This window comes from Corvus hawaiiensis, chromosome 12 (assembly GCF_020740725.1).
Source record: "Corvus hawaiiensis isolate bCorHaw1 chromosome 12, bCorHaw1.pri.cur, whole genome shotgun sequence".
Classification (NCBI taxonomy): domain Eukaryota; kingdom Metazoa; phylum Chordata; class Aves; order Passeriformes; family Corvidae; genus Corvus; species Corvus hawaiiensis.
The window spans coordinates 4,592,880-4,614,874 of record NC_063224.1 but is presented as its reverse complement, the minus strand read 5'-3'; the positions used below and the strand labels follow the sequence as shown (position 1 = coordinate 4,614,874).

Genomic DNA, 21,995 nt, shown 5'->3' with positions numbered 1-21,995 from the left:
TGGTAATTAACAATCTGCATTTCCTTTGTGATTTGCGAATACAAAGTTTCCTACCCCTTTACAAACAAAAATTAAATAAATTACTCTTAAAATATTAATCAGTAGCATATCACTGAGGTTGTTTCAGTTGCTCCAACCCGTACCTGCGTAGGAATGTGTTTCAGGAGGAAAAAGAAGGTTTAGGAAAGGATCATGTTGCTGTAACTGAAACCCCTTGGGTGTGTTGCTAAGCTATCAATTTTCCTAGATCTGGACTGAATGCAGAAAGAGGCATTCTTATTAGTATGCTGCCTTTCAAAATGTTTGGATTTATTACATTTATCGATTGCATGTCATTTCTTGTAGAAGGAGTATCTTGTTTTGCTGCTGATGTGAAAATTAAGACTTCAGTCCTGCTAGTTCTATTCCCCACTAGTAACTTTATAAAGAGGCAGCTTTTGCATCCAGAGTTTTGAAGTATTAAAATAATTTGAAGTCGTAAAGGGAATCATGATGATTGTTTTATAGTTGTGGAATATTTTGCGACCTTCTACTGTGGGCTACAACTGAAACTCAGACTTACTCAGTTCCTCTGCAAGTACTGAATTGCTGTAGTTACATAGAAATGCAGGATCTGTCTTTCTTGACTGTCTGGGTACTTGCTGCTGTTAGGGGTCCTATTTACCAGTCAGTATTTTGATCTTTAGTCTGTATTTCAATAGAAAATCCCCAGGATTGTCACCTTGTCACATGATACATAAATATGATGGAAGAGCCAAAAATGAAACATTTTAAAAATGTGTTTTTAATATTATTATAATCTGATAAGTCATCATGATACACTATTTTCTGTTCTTCCCTCAACAGACTGACATGCTCTATTAGGAAAAAATATTCTGACAGAAGTGTTTAGATACACAAATTTTGTGACCTGTGCTAGAACGTCCCTGATGCCCCTGTCAAGATGGTATGGCTGGACAGACTGTGGGGCTGAGGGGTTTTTTTAGTGCTTTCTAAGTTAGTTTGTTTCCAGAAACATTCCAGAAACATCCCATCAAGCATTCTATGCAGCTATTAAAATGTGGTTAGGAAAACAAAATAATCCCCCAAACTCTGTTGATTCTGTGTCATTTTGGGAACGTGTTTTGCAAGTTACCTTGATTTCCAATATTCCTTTGAAGGAAAGTGAAGAAGAGCTTTATTCCTCATGTCGGCAACTTCGAAAGCGCCAGGAGGAGCTTAATAACCAGCTGTTCCTCTATGACAGCCACATGAACCTAAGGAATCCCAACAGGGATGCTATACTGAAAGAATTCAACGTGAATGAGCACAAACTACAGATATATCAAGAGACTTGCAACCGCAGGTGGGTTGATGATCATTCTCCCTTCCAAGGCAGCTCTGTCTAGACAGGATTTATGGTAAGGAAACCTCAAATATATCAAAAGGAGCATCTAAAGTGCTGTGAGGGTAGAATGAGCTCATCTGAAACAAGGAAGGGCTGCAGAGAAGCCAGGCTGGGCCTCAAGCCACTAGAGGCCAGCAGAAGCTGTGGAATGTGTGCTCAGTGACATCTCAGTTGTAGTGATCACAGTGACACTTGTAATCCTGTGAGATTTTATATCCCTCTCTTCTGCTTTCTGGGAGGAAAGCCTGGAAGTATACACAGACAAATAAATAAACCTCTTCATTCTTGCTGTGCTATCAGAGTTATGTCCCTGGAAATGTCATGCACATGTGAAATATGTGGGAACAGATACACAAACCACAAAAGATAAAGCCAGTATTGAATTGTAACAGCACAGCATTGTCAGTTCAGTGTCAGTACATTATCCAGAGCTTAGGGGAAGGTTCCTTCTCCTTGGCCTGCCACTTTTGGGCTGAGTGTGAGGGAGATAGAGAGAGGCTTCATGTACCAAGAGGAAGTTTTGAGTAGATCTCAAGACTTTAAATATTCTTACCCTTTATTGTGTGTGCTGAACAGCTGCATGAATCACTTGTTTGCTTCCATTTATTGAGGGAAAAAAATGGCAATGCTCATTGCTGATATATTACTTGCCATTGGTATCCAAGTACACTGAACTGGGTAGACTGTTTTCCTCTGAAATTCCTTTTAAGCTTGACTTTTTCCTTTTCTTTTCCCTTAAGATTAAAGGAGAAGAAAGTTAGTAACAGCAAATTCTACTCTTAGAGCCCGTCATTCTTTGATGTGTGCTTTACGGTGCAGTTCAGGAAGAGATGAATTTATCCTGGTCATCCTACTCAGCGACGGTTTCATCAGATGGAATGACTGGAAGAAGAGGAGGAAGAGGAAATACGGATTTCCTTTATAGTGTCTTCTTCTTAAAAAAATCTGTTTTAATACCTAATAATTTATATTCTGTACAAAGCATACCCTCTGTGCAGGCCAGAGCTTCTGTGTATTCAAGATTTTTAAAACTTGAGGATGTGTAGTTGGATAGACCTCACTTCTCATTATCAGTAGCTGAAGTACAAGTATAAATCATCTCCTGTATGTGTGTACACAGGCTGAAGATAAGGCAGTCACAACAATTTGCATGCGTGGAATCACACCACTTTAACAACCTGGCTCCTCAAGATGAACTAGTAGTGAGTTTTTAATTTATTAAATGCTGTACAAGCACTTCTACACCAGCACTGTCATGTCATGTATGTTAGTCCTCAAGGCAGCAGATTGTGCTGCTGATACTGTATAAAATATTTTGGGCAGCTATTGTCTCTTATTAAAAGTTTTCTGTTACATTTTCGAGAACAAGATAATATGTTAATTTTGTTGAAAGCAAATACCCTCTGTGACTGTAGTTGTGTTTTTTCTGCTGAACTCTCTTTAAAGGTTTAGGAAAGGAGCAATGTGTGAGCCTCTATTCATAGCTCCTGTGAACTTGTGTTCACAGCCTCGAGGCACTGGGAGAAGTTCTAAGATATGCAGTAGGAGATATCTGTTTGTTTGCAGAAAGGGAAGGTATTTAAAATTCTGAGAACCACTTACTTTTGTACAGTATCATTTCTGCAAATCCTTTCAGCTGCTAATGTGCTTAGAAATGAATTTTTAAATGAACTGTCAATTTTTAATCTTGCAATCCTACGTAGATGATAGTCAAATGATAGTGTTCTGTAAATGTAGACCGTTTTCCCAAAATGTAACTAATCCAAGAATGAGAGTGTGCACAAATACAGAGGTGCATCCTCCTGGTGCCTTTAGTCAAATCAAGAACATGGAGCTGCAGATGAGAATACTTGTTAGATTAGCAAGTGTATTTTCGTGCCAGAGCAGAACTAAAGTGCTTCAATGGAATATTTAACAGCAGTTGTCATAATTTCTATATGTGTTGGTCCTTTGTGCTAGTGCTGTGTTGTTATAATCAAATTCCTGGTTGTCTTATCTCTACATGGGTGGAGTTTTGCTATCTATATTCCCAGCTTTAACTTCCAAATATGTGCAGAGGAGTTTAGCTTTTGGAGTGACTGCCTGAGGCACAAAATGCTGCTTACACAGAGCTGTGCTTCTGATCACAGAGGACTTGCACAGATTTGGGATTCATGGCCTGATGCAGCTGCCTCAGCAATTTTCAGTTTCTCTTGCTCCCCACGCTGTGACTTCTGTTGTTTCAAGAGGCGCTTAATTGATGCCACTGTGCATTCACAGATGATGGCTTGAGAAACCCCCTTGAGATTTCAGCATTCACAGATGATGGCTTGAGAAACCCCCTTGAGATTTCAGCTATTGTGCAAAGACAGTCTTGTCTCAGAGATGAAAGTGTTATAATGCTGTATCCCACAAAGGGGTGGCTTCTGTAAATGTTTTATTATAAAGAAATTAATTACTAATCACCCAACTGAAAATCAGAGAAAAGTTAAAGGCAATTCTCTGCTTTTTCATCCTGTCTGAAATCTCTTCAGTACCCAGCTGTGACTGACCTCTTCAAGGAGTAGATGGGTGTAAACCCTACTCAAACAAAGAAAAAAATCTCATCAACTGTGGATTTGTGAGGTGGAGCTGTAACCCAGACTGTTGCATAGAGCTGGTTTTATCTTCATTATCCAGGTCTGGATTGTTCTGCTTGTCAGAATTCTTTTTAAGCTCAGTTCCAGAGCAGACCCAACCAAACTGGCCATTTGTCTTGGCTTCCTTCATTCTTGTGTGTATTCCTGACACAGCACAGCCACTGTGTGATGGACACAGGAGTGAGTTCCTTGTGCTGCTCTTGTGCAAATATTTAAGAATTAGCACATTTTGTCGTCCTTTGAAAAGTCCTGTGCACATTCTCCACACATGCATGATGTCAGAAGTTATAAGAGGCACTCCATCAGTGTTTATGGAAATGCATTTTGTTTTACAGTAAGAATTTTTCCCAGACTATGATGTTACACTGTGTGCAGAATGAAAATACTGCAGTGACTCTCCTGCTGATTTGCAAGTGGTGGGGAAGGCTATGTTCTAACTCCTCTTGGTTCTTGCATTCTGTGTCTTATCTTCAAGACCTCACCTATCAGTTCTTCCTCGGGGCAGACTCTGTAGCAACTTTCTCACAGTTGCAACTGTTTGAGTATGAAAGTAGGTTTGAATGCGTGTGCTAATTTTTTTTAATCCAGGAGGGAAAACATTCATAAATTTTTGAAGTTAACAATTGTTAAATTGTTATATTCTTTTAGAAACTGTTTTAAATCATTGAAATAACTTATTTTAATAAATAATTTTTGATATCTCACATTAATGTGAATGATGCCAGGTGCTTCTTTGTTTAAGCATTGCTTGTTGAATTTCATTACTTTTGCCAGTCATTTGAAGCAGTGAGTTCTTACTGAAAAGTGATCTGCTGGTGTGGTATGGCGTGCTTTGCTAGAGGTTGGAAGAAGGGCATTTCTGTGTTTTTAAGATGAACTGACTTAATGATTGTTCCAGTAGATAAGGGTATCATTGCACTTCCTCTGGCTCCAAACACATGAGGCAGAAGGAAAGGGTCAAAGATCAAGTTTAACTTGTGACTCCAAACCAACCTTTTTCAGTGAGAGGCAGATACAAACTCCAGCTCTAATGAGAATCAGATTTGTATGAGCTTGAACAATAAAATCTGAGCAAGGCAAAGATTAAATTTGTGGTAATTTGGAAGAAGAGTAATATTGATTTTTACCAAGAGATTGCACGGGGAGAACTGCTGCTGGGTGAATGCACTCTGCCTTTATGTGGTGATTTTTTTAATTGTTGGGAGTCTTGGGAACAAAATTTTTCTCATCTTTTGATCAAAATTACGTGCTTATTGAACATGAATCAGTATGAGGTGTCTTCAGCCTAATTCTTCTAGAAGATCATTAAATCAGCCAAATGGTCTTTATCACCTTTGCATTTGTAAATATTGGTACACATGAGTTTTGGAGTCCAAAAAATTGCTCCATTTCGGTGTTTTGTTGCCTGTATTCTCACTTTTTTCCCACCCCAACATATGTATATATTTCTCTGTTGAAAGCATTTTGTTAGTTTTGCAGTTCTTTAACCTTGGTGAGATGGTGTGAGCTGTGCACCAGCCATTATCTTAAAATTCTCCAAACCACTTGGAAAAATCTGAATGTGGTGGGGAAGCTGAAGTGCAGTGGTTGAATTCTGCTACGGTAATGTGTCAGCATTTTTAGTGCAGTCCAACTGGTTGGCTTTGTTCCAGACTGAAATTCCATTTATATAATGAGAAATAGAAGTTAAATATAATGAAAATTAATCTTCAGAATCAGTTCAGAGATGAATTTATCTTCAGATCCATAACAGTATTTATAAGCATGCCCAGCTATTAGTTTTAAAAGAATTTAAATTAAATTAAAAGCAGTTTATTCATTGCTAGTCTACATTTTTAGCTGTTACTCCAGCAAAACAGGGAATTGTGAGCTTGACTAAAAAAAGCAGTAGTTCCCCCAACACTTGTGTACCCCTGAATTGCAGTTTAATCCCCAGATCTTTTACAATATGTGTAAATTATCAGTGTTCAGGACCCTTTTCTCTGAAGATCACATAGTGAATTATTAAATATGCCACTGTATTTTGGAAAGTATGTGGAAAACAGTAATAAATAGAAACAAAGGGACATTTTGGTTGGGCCCCTTAGGAGAAGGGCCTGTAAAAATCTGTTTAATTAAGCATCAAAAATAAATATATTTAAATGCACATGAAAAGTATAAGTTTTCATGTATATCTGGAAAATTTACACATTGACATGCTGTGCCTGAGGTTAAGTAGCTGGCCAAATATTCTTAAACTATTCACTTTAAACATTAGCAGCATTCATTATAGTGAGGCACCTATTAATTGTTCTGTAATTTTGAGGACCAGGAAAAATTGAATCTGAGCTATATTTTCATTTTTCTCTTTCAGTTTTTAGGTGCATTTCTGGTAATTCAGTTTCAGGAAACCAGGTAATAAATTAAAACTTGAAAAGAGACACAACACTTGAATTAATTACCCTAATTTACCCAGCAATTCATGCAGGAGGAGTAATGACAAAAAACAGGAAAAAGGAGCAAGAATTCTCATTGTAAAATACTTCAACTAAAGCAGCTGTGACTGTCCCTACTGGGATGGAATTTTCAAGCAATTTGAAAGTATCTCCTTGGGCCACAGACTGCCTGTTTTCCTTCTGGAAAGAGTAAACCTATCCTTCACCTCTGCTGTGGTCAGGACTTAGGTTTGTTTAACAGATGGAGCTAATTGACATGGAATTAATGAACCCCAGTGCACCGATGACGGCTCTGGGGTGTGTCCCCACATCAATCCCGTGTGCTGGAGCACACTCATGGAACATTAGGACAAAAAATGCTCTGTTATCAGAGAGTTCTGTCCTTGACTCCAGGCAGATGAAAAGCTTCATGCGTTGAGCTCAGCTTCTGCAGGAGTTGTGGTGTTTGGGGGTTTGTTGGGCTATTTTTGGCTTCTCAGGAGCTGCTGCTGCTGCTGTGCCTCAAAAGCTGTCCAGGGCCTGAACGTCAGCCAGTACTGACAGCATGGATTTAGGATTCATGGCTTAAGGGACCCTTCCATAGGTTTTTTTCACTAACCCCACCATTGAGAAAATTATAAATAGCAGGAGCTGAGTTTTGCTAAAAGATTACAAATAGCAGAGAAAAGTCCTCTGGGGCACAGGAGTTCAGTTCCCTATGTTAAAAACAATTTTTTTACAAGACTTAGAATGAAATACTGACGCTGTTTCTGTGCAACAGGCTTGTGCAATTTCTTCTACATTTTGGTTTTGTCTTCTGCTGGCATTAAATTTTTTAAATCTATTTCTGATAACATTGTGTCAAAGCCAGAGAACTTAAAGGGGAAAAGAACAAAGTGGTTTCTACTTGAAAAAAGAGAACTGTTGGAAAGAGAGCATTGGCCCAGTGCTTTCATGAGGTCATGACTGTCTTTTTTCAGTTTTATTAAAAAGAAGGTTTCTTCTTTCTGCAGATGATTATGTATATTAATGACTCCTGGAGAGTGGCCCTTGTGCCATCAGCACTCAGTTGGAGGCACATAAGCTCTTTATAAGAGAGTGCAACACTCCTGCTACACAAACAGCTTATTTGCTATTAGAGAGGGGAAAAAATAGTGAGTTCTCTCTTGAGCTGTCCCTCAGGCTAAGTATTAAATTTAGTTTCTTTCATGGTGTCCTTACTGGTAGGGGAATGAAGGAGAAAAGTCAGATTTCAAGCATAAAAATACAAAAAGTTATCAATAGTGTGGGCTGGGGTTTTTTAAAGGTAAACTTCTCAGGAAGAGAACTCAACACTCAAAAAATAATGCTGTCTTCAGTCACCATGAGCTACAAAAATCTGCATCTTCTAAGCAGGGGTGGCAGTGGACTTCTAGCTTGGTTCCTCTATTTAGGCCCTCTTCTTTTCTGAGAATCTTTTAACAGTGCAATGGAACTCTCTGCTTCTTCATTACTTCCCCATTTCAATTGCAGCAGAGTTTAACAGAAGTATCTGGAAGTTACTATTAATTTAAGATCAGTGTAGCTTCAGCTATTAAAATGGAAAGACTAAAGAGGTTTGAAATTCCTCAAGGATTCTGCTTTTATCAAGGGGTACAGAAGCTGTAACGCTGATGAGTTAAGGGAAAACAACTTTGTGTTTAACATTTGAGGTGAAGTTTCTCAGTTTCTGTATTAAATTGACAGAGAGAGTTGCATGGAACAGCAGTGACCTGTATTTAACAAGGTCTTATCTTCTATTCTTAAAATTCCACAAAATTATGAGTTTCCTTGTAGCAAGTGTTTATTTCTATTACAAAGCTGAAATTCTTTTCAGATGGTATCAGGTGTTAAAGAAATATTATTAAAGGCTAAAAATGCTTTGTAAGTAGTGGAACGTGAATGCAATCACTCACCAAATGCCTTTGATGAATTATTTGTTTGACCACTCAATAATGCTGGGAAAAATCATAGGTTTTATTTATGAATGCACTTCATCTAGCTCATTCATTTTAAACAGGCATATTTTTCTGTTAGAAAAATCTACAAATCTGTGGTGCTTCAAGCACTTTGCTGTAATTTGGATTAACCATGGTGCATTTTCCAGAAATATCATTAGATATCCCAGAATTAACTCAGGAAAGCATACCAGAATGTATTCATGTAAAAACCCCATTTGTTTATTGTCTAGCAGTTTATCAGTTAATCTTGGTTAGGCATATATACATCCAAGCTGGGAAGCAGAACTGGGGTTTGGAATGTGATCAAAGAATAAGTTTATTCTCTTCTGGATCATGTAGCACCAACTCTTTAGGAATAAAGGGCAGGGATCAGGAGTATAATTCCATCAGGGAGGAAGAGTCAGCCTAAGGACATTTGTTCCATTCACTGTATTGTGCTGTTGTACCTGAGAATTAAATGCTGTTTGCAGTAATACTGAGCTTCACCTTGTTAGTGATCTTATCAATTTTACTTTGGGAGAAGGTATATCTAAAAAACGACACTTTTGTACTCAGCAGATCTGTTTCTTGGGGATAAAGCTGTTATTTACCTGAACCACACAAATATGTATTTTTTTTAAAATCTTTTTTTACCTGTCTGTCAGAACCAAGAGTAAGCAGAGAACATAACCAAATTCTGTCCTCAGCATTTCATCTTTCAGAGAGAAAATGTCGCTGCAGATGGAAACCATGAAACCAGCACAGCAATCAGCATCAAAAGCAGTCCTCCATCCCTAACCAGATGCATCATGGTGTAATTTCTTGGCTTTGGTCCACATCCCTGCGATCTAAACCACTCCACCACTTCATCCAGGCTGTACTGCTGGGGCTCATAGCCCAGCTCCTTCCTGGCCTTCTCCATGCTGAAATAATGCGTGACACCAGTTTTGTAAACCTCCGTGCGAGTGAGGAGGGGCTGGAAGTTATAAACACACCCTACAAGAAAATGAACTATTTCAGTAAGGAATGCAAAAAAATAGACAAGGGAGAGGGGAAGGCGCCAGGTTGGGAACTTGTAACCCAAACCTTCCACTAGCGGTCGGAAAAATTCAAAGTTATTTACAGGCCTGCCATCTGAAATAAAATAGGCCTGGCCTGCAGCAATGTGCTGCTTGCTGGCTCTGAGGGCCTCGGAGGCAAGGACATGAGCCTGGACCAGGTTGTCCACGTGTACAAACTCTACCAGACTCAGAGGGTCTCCATACACAAACTTAAACAGTCCCCTTTCAATGTAGCTGACTATTCTTGGAAGGTGTCTCTGCTCCCCAGGCCCGTAGATCCCTGCTGGGCGGAGAGCACAGGTCCTTAGGACACCTCTCCCATTTCCAAGCTCAGCACCGTTTGCCTCCAGCACCTTCATTTCAGCCAAAGATTTCGTTCGGGAGTAGTGATCAGGGTGAAGGTGCAGAGGTAGATAAGGCAGAGACTCATCCCCATTTTCTATAACCTGGCCTCCAAATACCACGTTGTAGGTACTTGTATAAACCAGACTCGGCACTCCCCTGCTCTTGCAGGCCTGGATGACATTTTCTGTTCCTTTCACGTTAACATCTTCTATAAGTTTTCGGTTCAGCTGCTCCCTGCCAGACATTCCATAGGAAGCGATATGGAATATGCAGATGACATCTCTGAGAGCTTCTTCCACTTCAGACAGGCAACAGATATCCCCCTGCACGAACTTTATTCCCTCTGGCACACTTTGAAGTGGCTTCACGACATCAAAGAGAATCACATTGACTCCCTTTTGATATATGGCACAACCTAAACTGAAACATGATAGAAACCGTATGTTAGGATACAGCACCATGGTGCATGAAACATTTCACCTGGAAGGGAGAGAAGACTATTAACTGTTTTCATGCTGATTATTTTTCTGATGGGAGTCTTTTAAATACTCAGCCACCTACTATAGGGAAGATCCAGCTGTGATAGTTTAGGTACTGAACTAATTTCTCACACTCCATCAATACTTGGAGAAGAAAAATGAAAAAAAGAGGCAGAACTGCTGTAAACAAAAATTCTGAAGAGAAATAACTGTCTGAAGAGTTCTGTCCCCTTCAGATCAGCAGCTTTCAGATGTGCAACTATTGCCAAATATTTAAAAAAAAAAGCCGTACTTGTTTTATCTTACTGCTTTTGTGATATCCCAGTTCTGTCAAAACAACAGGTTGGTCTTTGCTGTTGTGTTTGAAATTTATGGAGGAGTGGGAGAGATGCTTCTAAGCTGCTATGAATGCTTTGCCACATGTCTACATTTTACTCCAAGTCACAGGTACTGACACAGAGTATAACTCCGGTGTTTCTCTTCCCCTTCCCTACATTTTTGTATGTCTATTGTGCTTTAAGGGGATGAGAATGGAGGGAAAAGCCAAGCAGAAGTCAGATAGGCATCCTCTGAGATTTTTTTTTTCCTTCCCCTGACTTGAAATTAACTTTATTTTCTGGTCCTGACTGTGATCTCTCTCTCCTCTGTAAGCAGTTATAGTCTAGGGCTCAAAATAGGATTTTTTCTTTACATGGCCTGCAGAGCCAGCTACAGCAAGGGAAAATGGATTTCACTGAAATCTGCACCTTATTAACAACTGTAATCCTCAACCATCGCTGTTCATGGAAATAATACATTCTTGAGAGTTCAGCTGGAGTTGTTAATCTATAGAGCTAAGCACGTGTGTAACTATTTGCATGTCAAAAGAAAAATGTGTGTACAAGTGTAGGCTTGTCCTTCCGAGCAGGCTGATGATGGTGATCCTACCCCCCCTACAGAGGTGAGCACACAGGTAAATGTCTGCGAGGCAGCTGGTGCTTGGCATTTGGAAACGGGATAACAGCATTGCTGACAGCCTCTGGAAACAGAGTACCAGAGTTTGTTTAAAACTGAGACCCCGGATGAACCAGAAGATGGGATCAACTGGATCAGGTGTCTCAGGCCCACAGGTTTCCCTTTTACAGATGGATTTTGCTGCCTCCCCAGCAGCAAGCTCTTACATTTATTCCTGTATGTAATAACTATTTAATGCACTAACCGGAAGCCAAAATAACCCCCTCCTCCAGTAATGAGGACTCTTTCCTTGGCAGCGCTTCCTTCTTCCATCCTCTTTCCTTTGGCACTGTGTGCTGGGACTGACCTATAAAACACATCGCAAACACACACATTAAAACCAAGCCGCGTTTTAGCATCAGCGCACGTTCCCGTAGTTGTTCATTGATCTCGTTCACGCTTTAATCGCAGCCCTTTGCCTCCCTGGCTGCCAGAAGGAGATTCAGCGCCGGGACCGCTCCAAAGGGACGCTGTTCCCGGAGGCGGCGGAGCCCTGTCCCCCCCGCTCGGGGGTCCCCCGTACCTGCGGTGCCGGTCCCGTCCCTGCCCGCTCCTGCCGCGCTTCCCGGGGCGGTGCCGGATCCCGGGAAATGGAGCCGGGGGGGCGGGGGCCAGCCCGAGATGGCGGCGGGCCTGCGGGCCTGTGCCGCCGCCGCCAGCCGCGCTGTGTGGGCTCCTGTGACGGGAGGGTGCTGCTGGCGCCCTGCCCTCGAGCCTGGGGCGATCTGAAATCGCGGTGGAATCGGAGCCTTTCCCGCCCCGATGTCTGTACCGCACCCCCGCGTCGGGGCAGCCCCCGGGGATCGATCCGGGCTGCGGATGGGCAGATGGGGTAGCACCGGGAGAAGGGCTCGGGGCTGTTGGTGGGTGGGAGCTGGACCTGCCCCGGCCCTGAACCCCCCGTGCCCTGGGCTGATCCCCCTGCGTGGGCAGCAGGGGAAGGGGGGGATTCTGCCCCTCTGCCCCGCTGAGGTCAGAGCCCACCTGCAGAGCTGCCTCCAGCTGAGAGAACTGGGATTGTTCATCCTGGAAAAGAGAAGGCTTCAAGGTCGCCTATTTGTGGCCTTCCGGTACCTGAAGGGAACTTACAGGAAGGATGGCGCAAGACTATTTGCAATACGTGTAGTGACAGGACAAGGGGGAATGACTTCAGACTGAAAGAAAGTAGGGTTAGATTGGATATTACGAAGAAATTCTTCCCTCTGAGGGTGCTGAGGTCCTGGCACAGGTTGCCTGGTGAAGTAGTGGCTGCCCCATCACAAGGCAGCTCCATGGGCTTTGGAGCAACCTGGTCTAGTGGAAGGTGTCCCTGCCCATGGCAGGGGCTTGGAACTGGATGATCCTCAAGGTCCCTTCCAACCCAAACCATTCTGTGATTCCCTCAGGGAGTGCCTGCAAGTGTCGTCCCAGGGGTGTGAGGCTTTGCAGAGGTCTGGGACACTTGAGAGTCTTAGGAGCCCTTGAGCCCTGGGCAGTTTGGGTGGACAGAGGAATTTCTGAACTTGTCAAACATTTCTTCATGCAAAGGGTTGTCAAGCATTGGAACAGGGAAGTGCTGGAAGTGTGCCAGAAAAAACTGGACATGGCAGTGCTGTGGTTTAGTTGACAAGGTGGGGTCAAAGGTTGGACTTGATGATCCTGGAGGTCTTTTCCAGCGTTAATGATTCTGTGATTTCCTGGTGCTCTGAGGGTACCACAGCTGCCTTCAAATGTTCCACCATGTCTGGGAGAGCTCACAACATCTCCCTGGATGAAAGTGGCTGTCCCACATCCTGCTGCATTTGTCGTGTGTGTGAGCCATGGAACACACCCACAGGAGTCTGCAGTGCCCCGTGCAGAGGTTGAGTGGGAAGACACTGCACAGCACTGCCTGGCTGCAGCAGAACTGCTCCTGAGTTCAGCATCAGCAGCCCCAGCTGTCTGCCGGAGAGAGCCGTAATAGGAAAACAATGAAGAATTACATGATCAAAGTCTGGCTTGTGGTGTATTCCATTTTTCATCTGCAGAACAGAGCCACTTGGGGAATGCCAGAGAGTGGATCCAGTGTCAAAACTACTTAAAACCCTGCAAGTTCCTGTTCTGCAAAACCTTGACAGAAGTAGATGCAGTAGGCTCTGTTGTATTTTTGATTGATGGCTGGCAAGAATTAGAACTAAACAGATTCTAAGAATTCTGTAAGTACTAAAGATTTTTTTTAGCAATGGTTTCTTGCTGGTGAACCTCCTGGACTCTTAAATAGAAATTTCAAGATGGAGCTGGTGCTGTACCTGATTATACAGAGCTGCTGCACCTGTAGAGATGTGCGGAGTGTCTGGAGTGGAGGGCATCCCTCAGTCATAGCTGATTTCCCTGTTTCCTGTCTGTACAGCAGGAGAGTGGGTTTGAAACAGCCTTGAGGCATCCCCTAAGATACCATCCAGACATAAAATCAATGGCATGTTCACAGAGGTATGAGAATTCTAGCTCACAAGCAGAAAAAATCACTTATGTATTCCTAAATACTAAATATAAGGATTCTATATGGCTGCAAATGCCATTGGGGTTTATGCATAATCTTTGAGAATATTTTCCCAAGTGTTTAATCACCTGCAAGGTCCAAAAGAGTCCTAAACTTTCCCTGAGATCTGTGGACACAAGGTTTTACTATGAGGAGTCTCACCGAGATTATGGCACTTGGTGTCTTTCTTTTGATCTAAGAGATTGTGTTTGAATGGAATATTGAAGGATCACAGAACAGCTGAGGTTGGAAGGATATTGCCCTGTTAAACCCCCTGCATAAAGCAGGTTCAGCCAGAGGGGTTCCACGGGTTTCTGTTGGCATTGAATATCTCCAGGGATGGTAACTCCATGTTCAGCCACTTTCTCCTCATAGCTCACAGAGCTTTGTGCTGTCTGAGCAGTGACCTCACGCTCCATGTGTGTGAGTAAATCCCTCTGTTTGAATAGGCAGCTGTTAACCTCAGGATGACCCTTGTCCTCTGGACTTTGGGATGTGTCCGTGCAGGACAATTTGCAGGATTGAGACCCCTCTCTGTACTTTCTGCTTTATCTTGCTCTCTGCCTGGTGGGTCATCTACAGTGAGTGAATTGTGTCAGGTTATCTCATAATTATGAATATTGTGACTATAATAAGGCTGTAGTTTAGATACTGTAAAGATGTTGCTCTTAAACCACTATCAGTTTTATTTCCCGTTATAGTGAACTGTCCTTTTTGGCTTCAGAGGATAGTGAGGAACATTCATTCCTTCAAAATGGTGACACCTATGAAAGCTATGGGTAAATATTGTTCTCATTTTACAACGACAGATCTGATGTTAAGTCTCGACACTCTCAGATCCCAGTTTTGCACAACCCATTTATTTCTGTTTTTTCATTTCCTGTGAGAGTCTGCTTTTCCTAAGGTTTTTTGGACTTTCTGAATGTATCGTAAATTCTGTTTTGCCACCAAATAAACAGACTTCCAGTTTTATTTTGTATATAATAGAATGGCCTGAGATTGTGTCTTTCTTTAAAAAAACCATGTAAACCCTACTTTCCCCTTTAAAGATCCAGGCTTTTTGGAGCATGCCTTGCACGTGTCCCAGCATGCAGGGAATGAGACTATGCTACAGTCACTTGAAGAGATTGCATTGATGCCTTGAATTGCATGTCAGGATAGAAGGATTTGCAGTGTAAGTGGGAGTTATCTGCAATGAACCTGAAATGGGCTACAAAGGAATCCTTAAATCAGCTAAATAAGCAGCTGCTGTAAACAGTGCAAGTTAGAAAGCATGAGCAATGAAATAATTAATTATCCTTTCATAGTATGTTAGTTCATCTGGTTCCCTTTGCAATTTAAAATACTTAGCTGGTAAAATTATTTTTGTCATCAAAATCCAAAGTGTGCCAGCAGTACTATTTCAGGAAGCAGCGCAATATTTCATCTGGGGAAATAAACCTTAGCTTACTGTTTTCTTATTATTTGATTGATTTCTTTTAGGTATTACTTAATTGTGATTTTTTTTTCACTGAACAATGCAATGAGAGAAGAGAACAAGATTTAAAACTAGGTTAGAACCAACCATGTTTATGGCCTTATTAAAACATACAAAACCAATTGGTTAAAATAGTACTGAAGAGGTGAAAACAGAACCTCCATTGTGAATGGAATTAGAATTGTAATGTTCAAAATTAGAATCAAACATTCAATCTAGATTAGACTGGAATATTTTTCAAGGAGGACAGTGTTATGGATAAAAATGCTAGTCTGAGTTTTAGTCTTGGCTCTGGCAGGGGGTTTCCTTAGTAACCTTCAGAATATTGATTTGTGTTCTGTGACAAGGGTGTCATTGAACTTCCACCCTGTTCAAAGTTGTGGTCGTGCTGGTTTCATTTGTGTTTCTGATGCTCAAATTTGTTTGGGAGCTGCTGTAAAAATGTTAGTAAACCAAGAAACAAATTGTGTGGATCTTAATAAGCTCAGAGAAGTGTGCAAGTTACACCCTTTGGAAATGTTAGCACTGACTTCTTAGGGCACCTGTTGACTGTATAGTGTTGCTTGTGGTAGTGTCACACAGCTAGTGATGTGGAGATGACCATCCAAAGTGCTTCTAGTTGCTTTTTCCTGTGGGTTCCAGTAATGGAGAAACTCAGCCTATCTCTTCCACACTGAGAAAGGAAAAGGACTTCAGTATTAATTGTATTTACTGCTTAGTGAACACCATTCACTGAATTGTTCATCTGAGCAGTTGCTTTCTATCATTTTCCTAATCTAATTCTGCTGTGCTCTCTCTCTTTAGGAGATATGACTTTATGAACATTTCAGTCCTGACTAGAAGGAGGTGCAGGGAGTAGCGGATTCCTTATCAAAGTAGGAATTCACAAAATGGAAAGTAGCCTCTACTCAGCAGTCTTGCAGAGGGTGAGGCTGTTTGCAGAGTGTTTTGAGATCCTCGGGTGAAGGAAGATTTTTAATGTTGCACTGAAGATATGTGGGCTTTGTTATATCATTCTTTCTATACAAAAAATATATCTCCATTTTAATATAGGTTTGGGATCATCTTGAGCGTGAATGTGAATTTTGGGGTAAATATTAACCTGTAGCTAACAAGTTCCTTTTCATACCTGTCCAGAAGCTGAGTCCAGTGAACAGCCCATGGAGGGAGGGGGATGTGATGCTGTCCCTGCTCACAGAGTGCTGTCCCTGCTCACAGAGTTCTGTCCCTCCTCATTTGCTTGAGGCAGCTCTGCTCAAGGCTGTGCAGGAGGGAACCTTTCATCCCCCCCCCCCTTTCCCCAGGAGCAGCTCTGACCTGGGGTGTGGGTGTAGGAGGGTGCAGTCAGCTTTCAGAAGTTACAAACTACTCAAACTTTGGCTGTTTCACCCCAAAATATAGCTGGGGTGGAAATACCAAGCAGTTGCCAGTCAGACACCAACTACCTAAAGTGTCTGGATGGTTCCTTCTGCAGTTCCATACTCAGATAATACCCGTGCCCTGAGAGAGGGTGCTGTTGTACCACAGTGCTGATAGCACAGACATCATTAGTATTGCTGTTGTATTTGATGTCAGGGCTTAGTTACCAGCGAGGTATTTCACACAACACATGTGAACAGCCAGGTGTAAACAACAGGCTGACACAGGTTCCTCCTTCACAGAGCAGAGCAATTTAGGCTCAGTAGTCACACCTTGGCTAACTTGGATTTCCTGGGTGGGTTGCACTGTGGTCATCTTCAGTGCATTAGTTATGAAAAAATCATTACTATAAAAGACACTGAAAATGCTTGGAATTCTTTTGGCAAAGATTCTTAAGGAACAAGGTTGATTCTGAGGTGTCCATTCAGCAGTCGGAAGTGATGCATGCATTCTGTGGAGCCATCAGAAATTAACTTCTTCTCCATTCTGCAATGCTTTGAAAATGTAGATTATCCTATTTCCAAAAGCAGCAGTTATTTATCCTAAAGGGAAGGGAAGGAAGTTTGCATATTTTGGGATAAGTGAATGGTTGAGCACTGGACTGAGAATTGCCTGCATTCTCCCTTTTTACTTTGAGGACAAATTGCTGTTTGTGATCTGTGTGTCTCTTTGTGTGCCCTGCAGGGCACATCAATCACCCAGTTTTTAGAATGAGTATATATTAATCTTCATAGCCTCTGTGGAGCTGAACAGAGTCTGTGGGGACTCAGCCACCCCTAAGCATTTCAGTCCAGGTGTCTGAAGTCAGTGTTTACTCCTGTGATATTGATCTTAAGCTCCCTTAAGCCTTGTGTGTTTTTTAAGACCTGATGTGTTACCTGATGTTCCGAGGTGTTGATATCTGTTTGCATAACATGTTGCACTGATATTAGTCCTGAGCTGCACGAGGTGATGCTATCCAGTGTAATTGAAGCACAGGTAAAAGCCAAATTTTAGCTCATCCTGTAACCTAATTAATAATTTCAGTATTGCAGAGGAGCCACACAGGACTGGAAGGGCTCAAGGACTGATCTTCTTTGTACCTGAAAGGATTATATACTTTAAAAGTTAGTATGTTGAGAAATGTCTTATGGGAAAACTAGTAGAATATTATTGAAAATACTCTCACAGGTGTTTTTGCTCTCAGAGCAGGGAAGGACAGGTTTTGGAACACAGTGCTGAATGTCTTTGATTCTGTTAATTAAAGCAAGTCTTCTAAATTTTCAATAGGAAGCTGTTTCACAAGGTAATTATACACTTACATTTCAGTGATTGTCTGATTCAGTTTCAAGTGTGATTGATGTGCATCCAGATTTTTAGTGTGCCCTTATTTACCACACCAATATCAAGGAAAGGCTTCCCTGTTGAAGTAATTTATAATTTAATTCTGCTATCCGTAGGTTGACAGAAATCTCATCCTCTCGTGGAAGCAAGATGAGGTTGGTCTGTTATGAATCGTTGACACTAATAATTGAACACCCAGTTGATGGTACTACTTTGATCTTTTGGAAGGATATAAGGGATCTTTCAGCTTCACAGCCAGCTAATCATGTGCTGTAGATACCACATGTAGAACAAACTCAAGGCAAAATGTGTTCATTAGTCCGTATTTTGTACTGTGCTAATTTTCCGTGTGTGTGTAAAGGAGTCTGCAGACTCTGGTGGTGAGGATGAGATGTGTCAGCAAGAATACCAGGGCCTGAATTTGTTGTGGCATTTCTATGGGTTTCTCAGTGGGAAGTGTACTTGATGAGGGAGAAAGGAGGTGTATTTGCTGAGGAAATGTCTCCCATCTTCACACTCCTGGTGCCTTCATATTCCTCGTTCAGTCTCCCATTTTCTGGAACTGCAAGAAAACAGAACAGACACTGGCTTAAAAAATTTACTACCATTTTGTTCCATAATGACCTTGAAAACATTCCAAAAATTTCATAATTTTTCAGAGGAAAGATTAGGTAAGAGTTTGAAGTAGGGGAAAACAAACTCAAAAAAAGACAAAATCTCTTGCTTCAGCTGTGCTTGGGCAAGATAACCTCCATAAGGCTTCCTTAATGGCATCTTGGTATTTACAAGAGCACCACGCTCTTTGTGTATTTTGATACTGATTTATTCTGTTCAAAGAAACTAATGATTGTAGAATTCAGAATTCATAAGCATTATATCGTGGCCCGATGTGTGACTCTATTCTGAGCTATTTCAAAATAGGAGATTCTGACACAAACCTGAGTTTTCCTTCAAAAGAGATTTGTTCAGAACCAAAAATTTTGAAGGTTCAAAACACTTGGTCAAAACAAAATAAATCCAATAACTCTAAAATGGGGCAAAATTACTGAAGTTACAAAGATGAGATAGTAATAACATGCATTTTTCTTCTGTTCTAAAACCTTATTTGGACGTGTTTTATCCTGGAATGGTAACATGAGGAAGGTGTTCAAAGTGGGATCTATTCAACTGGAGGTGTGCTATAGCTTACAGTAATTTACTGCAAGTTATTCTTGCTCCTAATTTTCACTCCTTGTGGCAGAACTTGTGGGTGCAGCATCTGCTCATAACTGATCTTGAATTTTTGCTACTTTTGAAGGAGAAGCAAGATCTGAATAACCAGGGAATTGAAATATCTGATTTTTTCTTTGATTCTTATGGTAAAACAGTTTCGAATGAGCTTTGCATTTGAAGTGCTGCTTCAATGTCTTTCAGAGAGTATCCAGCCCATATACACAGATTTTGTGCCAGTGGAAAACACTGGATTAATTCCAGTCATACATCAGCTTAATTCTTCATTCATCATAGGAACATGGAAGAATCAAACATCAAACACATTTGTGGACAAACTGCATAAACTGAAATGTTCTTCTAGATGACTTAGAGGAACAGCATGTTCTAGTAATTAGCTTTCTTGTATAATGAAGGTTTCTCAAGTCGAACACGTAATCTTCAAGTTACCAAAGGAAAAAAAAATTGTACCAAGGAACGCCTGGTTTAGCAGTTGTTGTTTTAACACTTTAGTTTTAACACAGAGAAAACATTGTCTGGTGCAGTTCTTTCCCCAAGTCTTTGACTTTACATTGCCTGAGCTCCTTTGCCCTTTTAAAAGCTGCTCTGGGAAAGCCTGTGGAAGCAGTTTGAGTGGCCAGTGAGAATCCCTTCAGTGCCATATTGTTAATGGCAAAGCCAGCAGATTTCACCATTTGTGTTTCTCCTGTAGTTTTGGTCCTGGCTCCTTTCCCTACTGCCATAAATAAAGGTAATCTCTGCTAGGAGCAGGCATCAACTCCAACAGGCAGTTAATCACACTTCAACAGCATGCATGTTATAAGCTTATCAGGCAGAACCATCCCACCTCCCATCATGTTTTATCTGTTTATGAAGAAAATGCCTTCCATGACTGTAATTGAGAAACCAAAATGACTCAGAGTTTGGAGGTGTCAATAAGGATATATTATGCAGCCAAACTCCCCGTGTCTTGTGTGCAAAATGGGTCACTCTGCTTTTGCCTTGTCAGGAAGGGTTTTGTTCATGATGGACTTCCCCTGGTGTCCTGAAGTTTATTAACTTGAAGAGAATTTCAAAGCTGGGATGTCCCTTGTGAGAATCGGCTACAAACATTCCTCCCATTTTGGCTGGAAACTCCCTTATTATCTCTGGTTCAAAAAGACCCAGTCCAGGCAGGGCTGGCAAGGAGGCAGGGCTCCATCTCCTGTAGGTTACACTTTAAAAAGGGGTCTCAGTTAACATCTGCTGCCACTGAGTCCAGTTTTAATGGGTACTCTTGGTGCAATATTACATCTGCAATGTGTATTCTGTAATTTGGACTTCTTAAAATTAGAATTATCAGATATTTGAGTTACTGAATTTCTTGAACAAGTTGACTTCTTGGTGCTTCTGGCCATAATAGCTGAAGTGATTATCATGGACTGATATCTTGGGGTGAAGGTGCTGTGTGTTACAAGCTTTTACTGTACTCCCTTTATGGAATAAATGGAGTAGTATTTAGTATACAAATTAAGGCTAAATTAGTATGCATGTGAATGCTACAGAGTTTAGTTCACATGCAGTGGCTAGAGCTTGTTCAGTGCCTCATGCTGGAGGCTGCACAACAGCACTCTAAGAAAGGTTGTCAGAGTAGTTTTTTCCCCTCTGGTGCCTTTGATCTGTGGCTCCGTCTGCAGCCTTTGAGTTATGACTGTTGTATTTCAGCTGCACCTCCTGAAGTCTCTGGGTGATGGAGCTGTCCAATTTTGACTCTTTTAGTAGTTGAACTGTTCTCTTGCAGGTGAGGTACCAACTGTGAACCTTTAACACCATTTATGTACGTCTTCAAGATCCTTTAGTGTAAATACTGATTTTATAAAAGCTTTCTGTGTTCTCTGGCATTTTAGAGATTTTAGAGATTACAAAAGAACATATTTATAGCAGCATAAATCCAGGTATGTGATGGCATTCAAAAGAATGGATGAAATTAATTGTTGCCACCTCTGCCCTTTTCATTAGAAGTCTTTGTATTTCCCTCTTAATTTTCTGTCTTGCATTTTTGTAAAGTTGAAGTTTCACTTTCATGGATAATTTGTTGAATGCATTCCTGTTTGTGCAGGTGTGTACAAGGCTGGATTGTGCTTTAGCCTCATGAGGTTGCAGTAGCTGTTTAATCTGCTCACAAAATTTCACGGAGTATAAAGTTCCAGTTTTAAAGTCTCCGGTGTTACCAATTTCTGTCATGTATCCCATGATCTTAGGGGGTCTTTTCCAACCTAAATGAGTCTATGATTCTTAGCCATTAAAAATACTCATCTGAGACTCAGCTTTGTACTTTTTCCGTCTGTGAGGTATCTCCTCTCTGACCTCTGTTGGTTAAATCCTGAGTTTTGCTTGGAACTTCTGTTCTTAGAAGGGACACAGTGAGTGGCAGGGTCCCACTCAGCTCCTTCCAGCTGTATTTGGAGTAAAGGAAGATGTGTGAAAGGCGATGGAAAAGGTAAGAGTGGGGTGCAAAGAGTCTCTCCCAGAATTGTGAAACTGAGGCAGTGCTCAGGACTGAACTTGTAGCAATTCTGCAAAACAGCACCCCGTAAGGAACCTCACTGGGATTAGCATCTCACTGCTGCTATGTCCATAAATCCTGGCTCAGTGTGCCTCTGCTGCAATGCAGGTACAGTTCGTGCCTCACTGAAGATCTTGGATTTGAGACTTGTTTTGACAGCAAGTTGGTTCAAGTTTGAAAAATCTGTGCCTTCAACAAAAGAGTAGGAAGAACCTCACATTTAGAATTTTAAAACTCCTGTAATTTTTAAAATTTAGTTTATTTATCTTC

The 21,995-nt window shown here is 41.3% G+C and overlaps 2 protein-coding genes across 5 annotated transcripts in view; one reads left to right on the top strand and one right to left on the bottom strand.

The window, feature by feature from the left end:
- PLCG2 (phospholipase C gamma 2) overlaps window positions 1-2,749 on the top strand; it is a 54,967-nt gene extending 52,218 nt beyond the window's left edge. For all 3 annotated transcript variants that reach the window (XM_048316708.1, XM_048316709.1, XM_048316710.1), the window contains 2 exons: window positions 1,161-1,345; window positions 2,128-2,749. In XM_048316708.1, coding sequence (XP_048172665.1) covers window positions 1,161-1,345; window positions 2,128-2,170 — 228 coding nt within the window. In that variant the 3' untranslated portion in view covers window positions 2,171-2,749. The remainder of the gene's footprint in view (window positions 1-1,160; window positions 1,346-2,127) is intronic.
- Window positions 2,750-8,216: 5,467 nt separating this feature from the next.
- Window positions 8,217-12,345, bottom strand: SDR42E1 (short chain dehydrogenase/reductase family 42E, member 1). 2 transcript variants are annotated; one of them, XM_048316711.1, is made up of 3 exons: window positions 12,240-12,345; window positions 11,461-11,562; window positions 8,217-10,203 (listed from the first exon to the last, which is right to left on the bottom strand). In XM_048316711.1, the coding sequence occupies exons 1-3, from the start codon at window positions 12,278-12,280 to the stop codon at window positions 9,096-9,098; spliced, it is 1,251 nt and encodes a 416-aa protein (XP_048172668.1). In that variant the 5' UTR covers window positions 12,281-12,345; the 3' UTR covers window positions 8,217-9,095. The 2 variants fall into 2 exon arrangements, with proteins under 2 accessions (XP_048172668.1, XP_048172669.1); XM_048316712.1 differs by lacking the exon at window positions 12,240-12,345 and adding an exon at window positions 11,779-11,930.
- Window positions 12,346-21,995: the final 9,650 nt, after the last annotated feature.

Bases quoted from the DNA above. Each gene is read 5' to 3' on its own strand.
- SDR42E1 (XM_048316711.1), bottom strand. From the start codon at position 12,280: ATGAACAATCCCAGTTCTCTCAGCTGGAGGCAGCTCTGCAG. The intron at 11,563-12,239 runs GTGGGCTCTGAC...TGTGTTTTATAG, and splicing joins AGCTGGAGGCAGCTCTGCAG to GTCAGTCCCAGCACACAGTG. The intron at 10,204-11,460 runs GTTAGTGCATTA...ATCATGTTTCAG, and splicing joins GGGGGTTATTTTGGCTTCCG to TTTAGGTTGTGCCATATATC.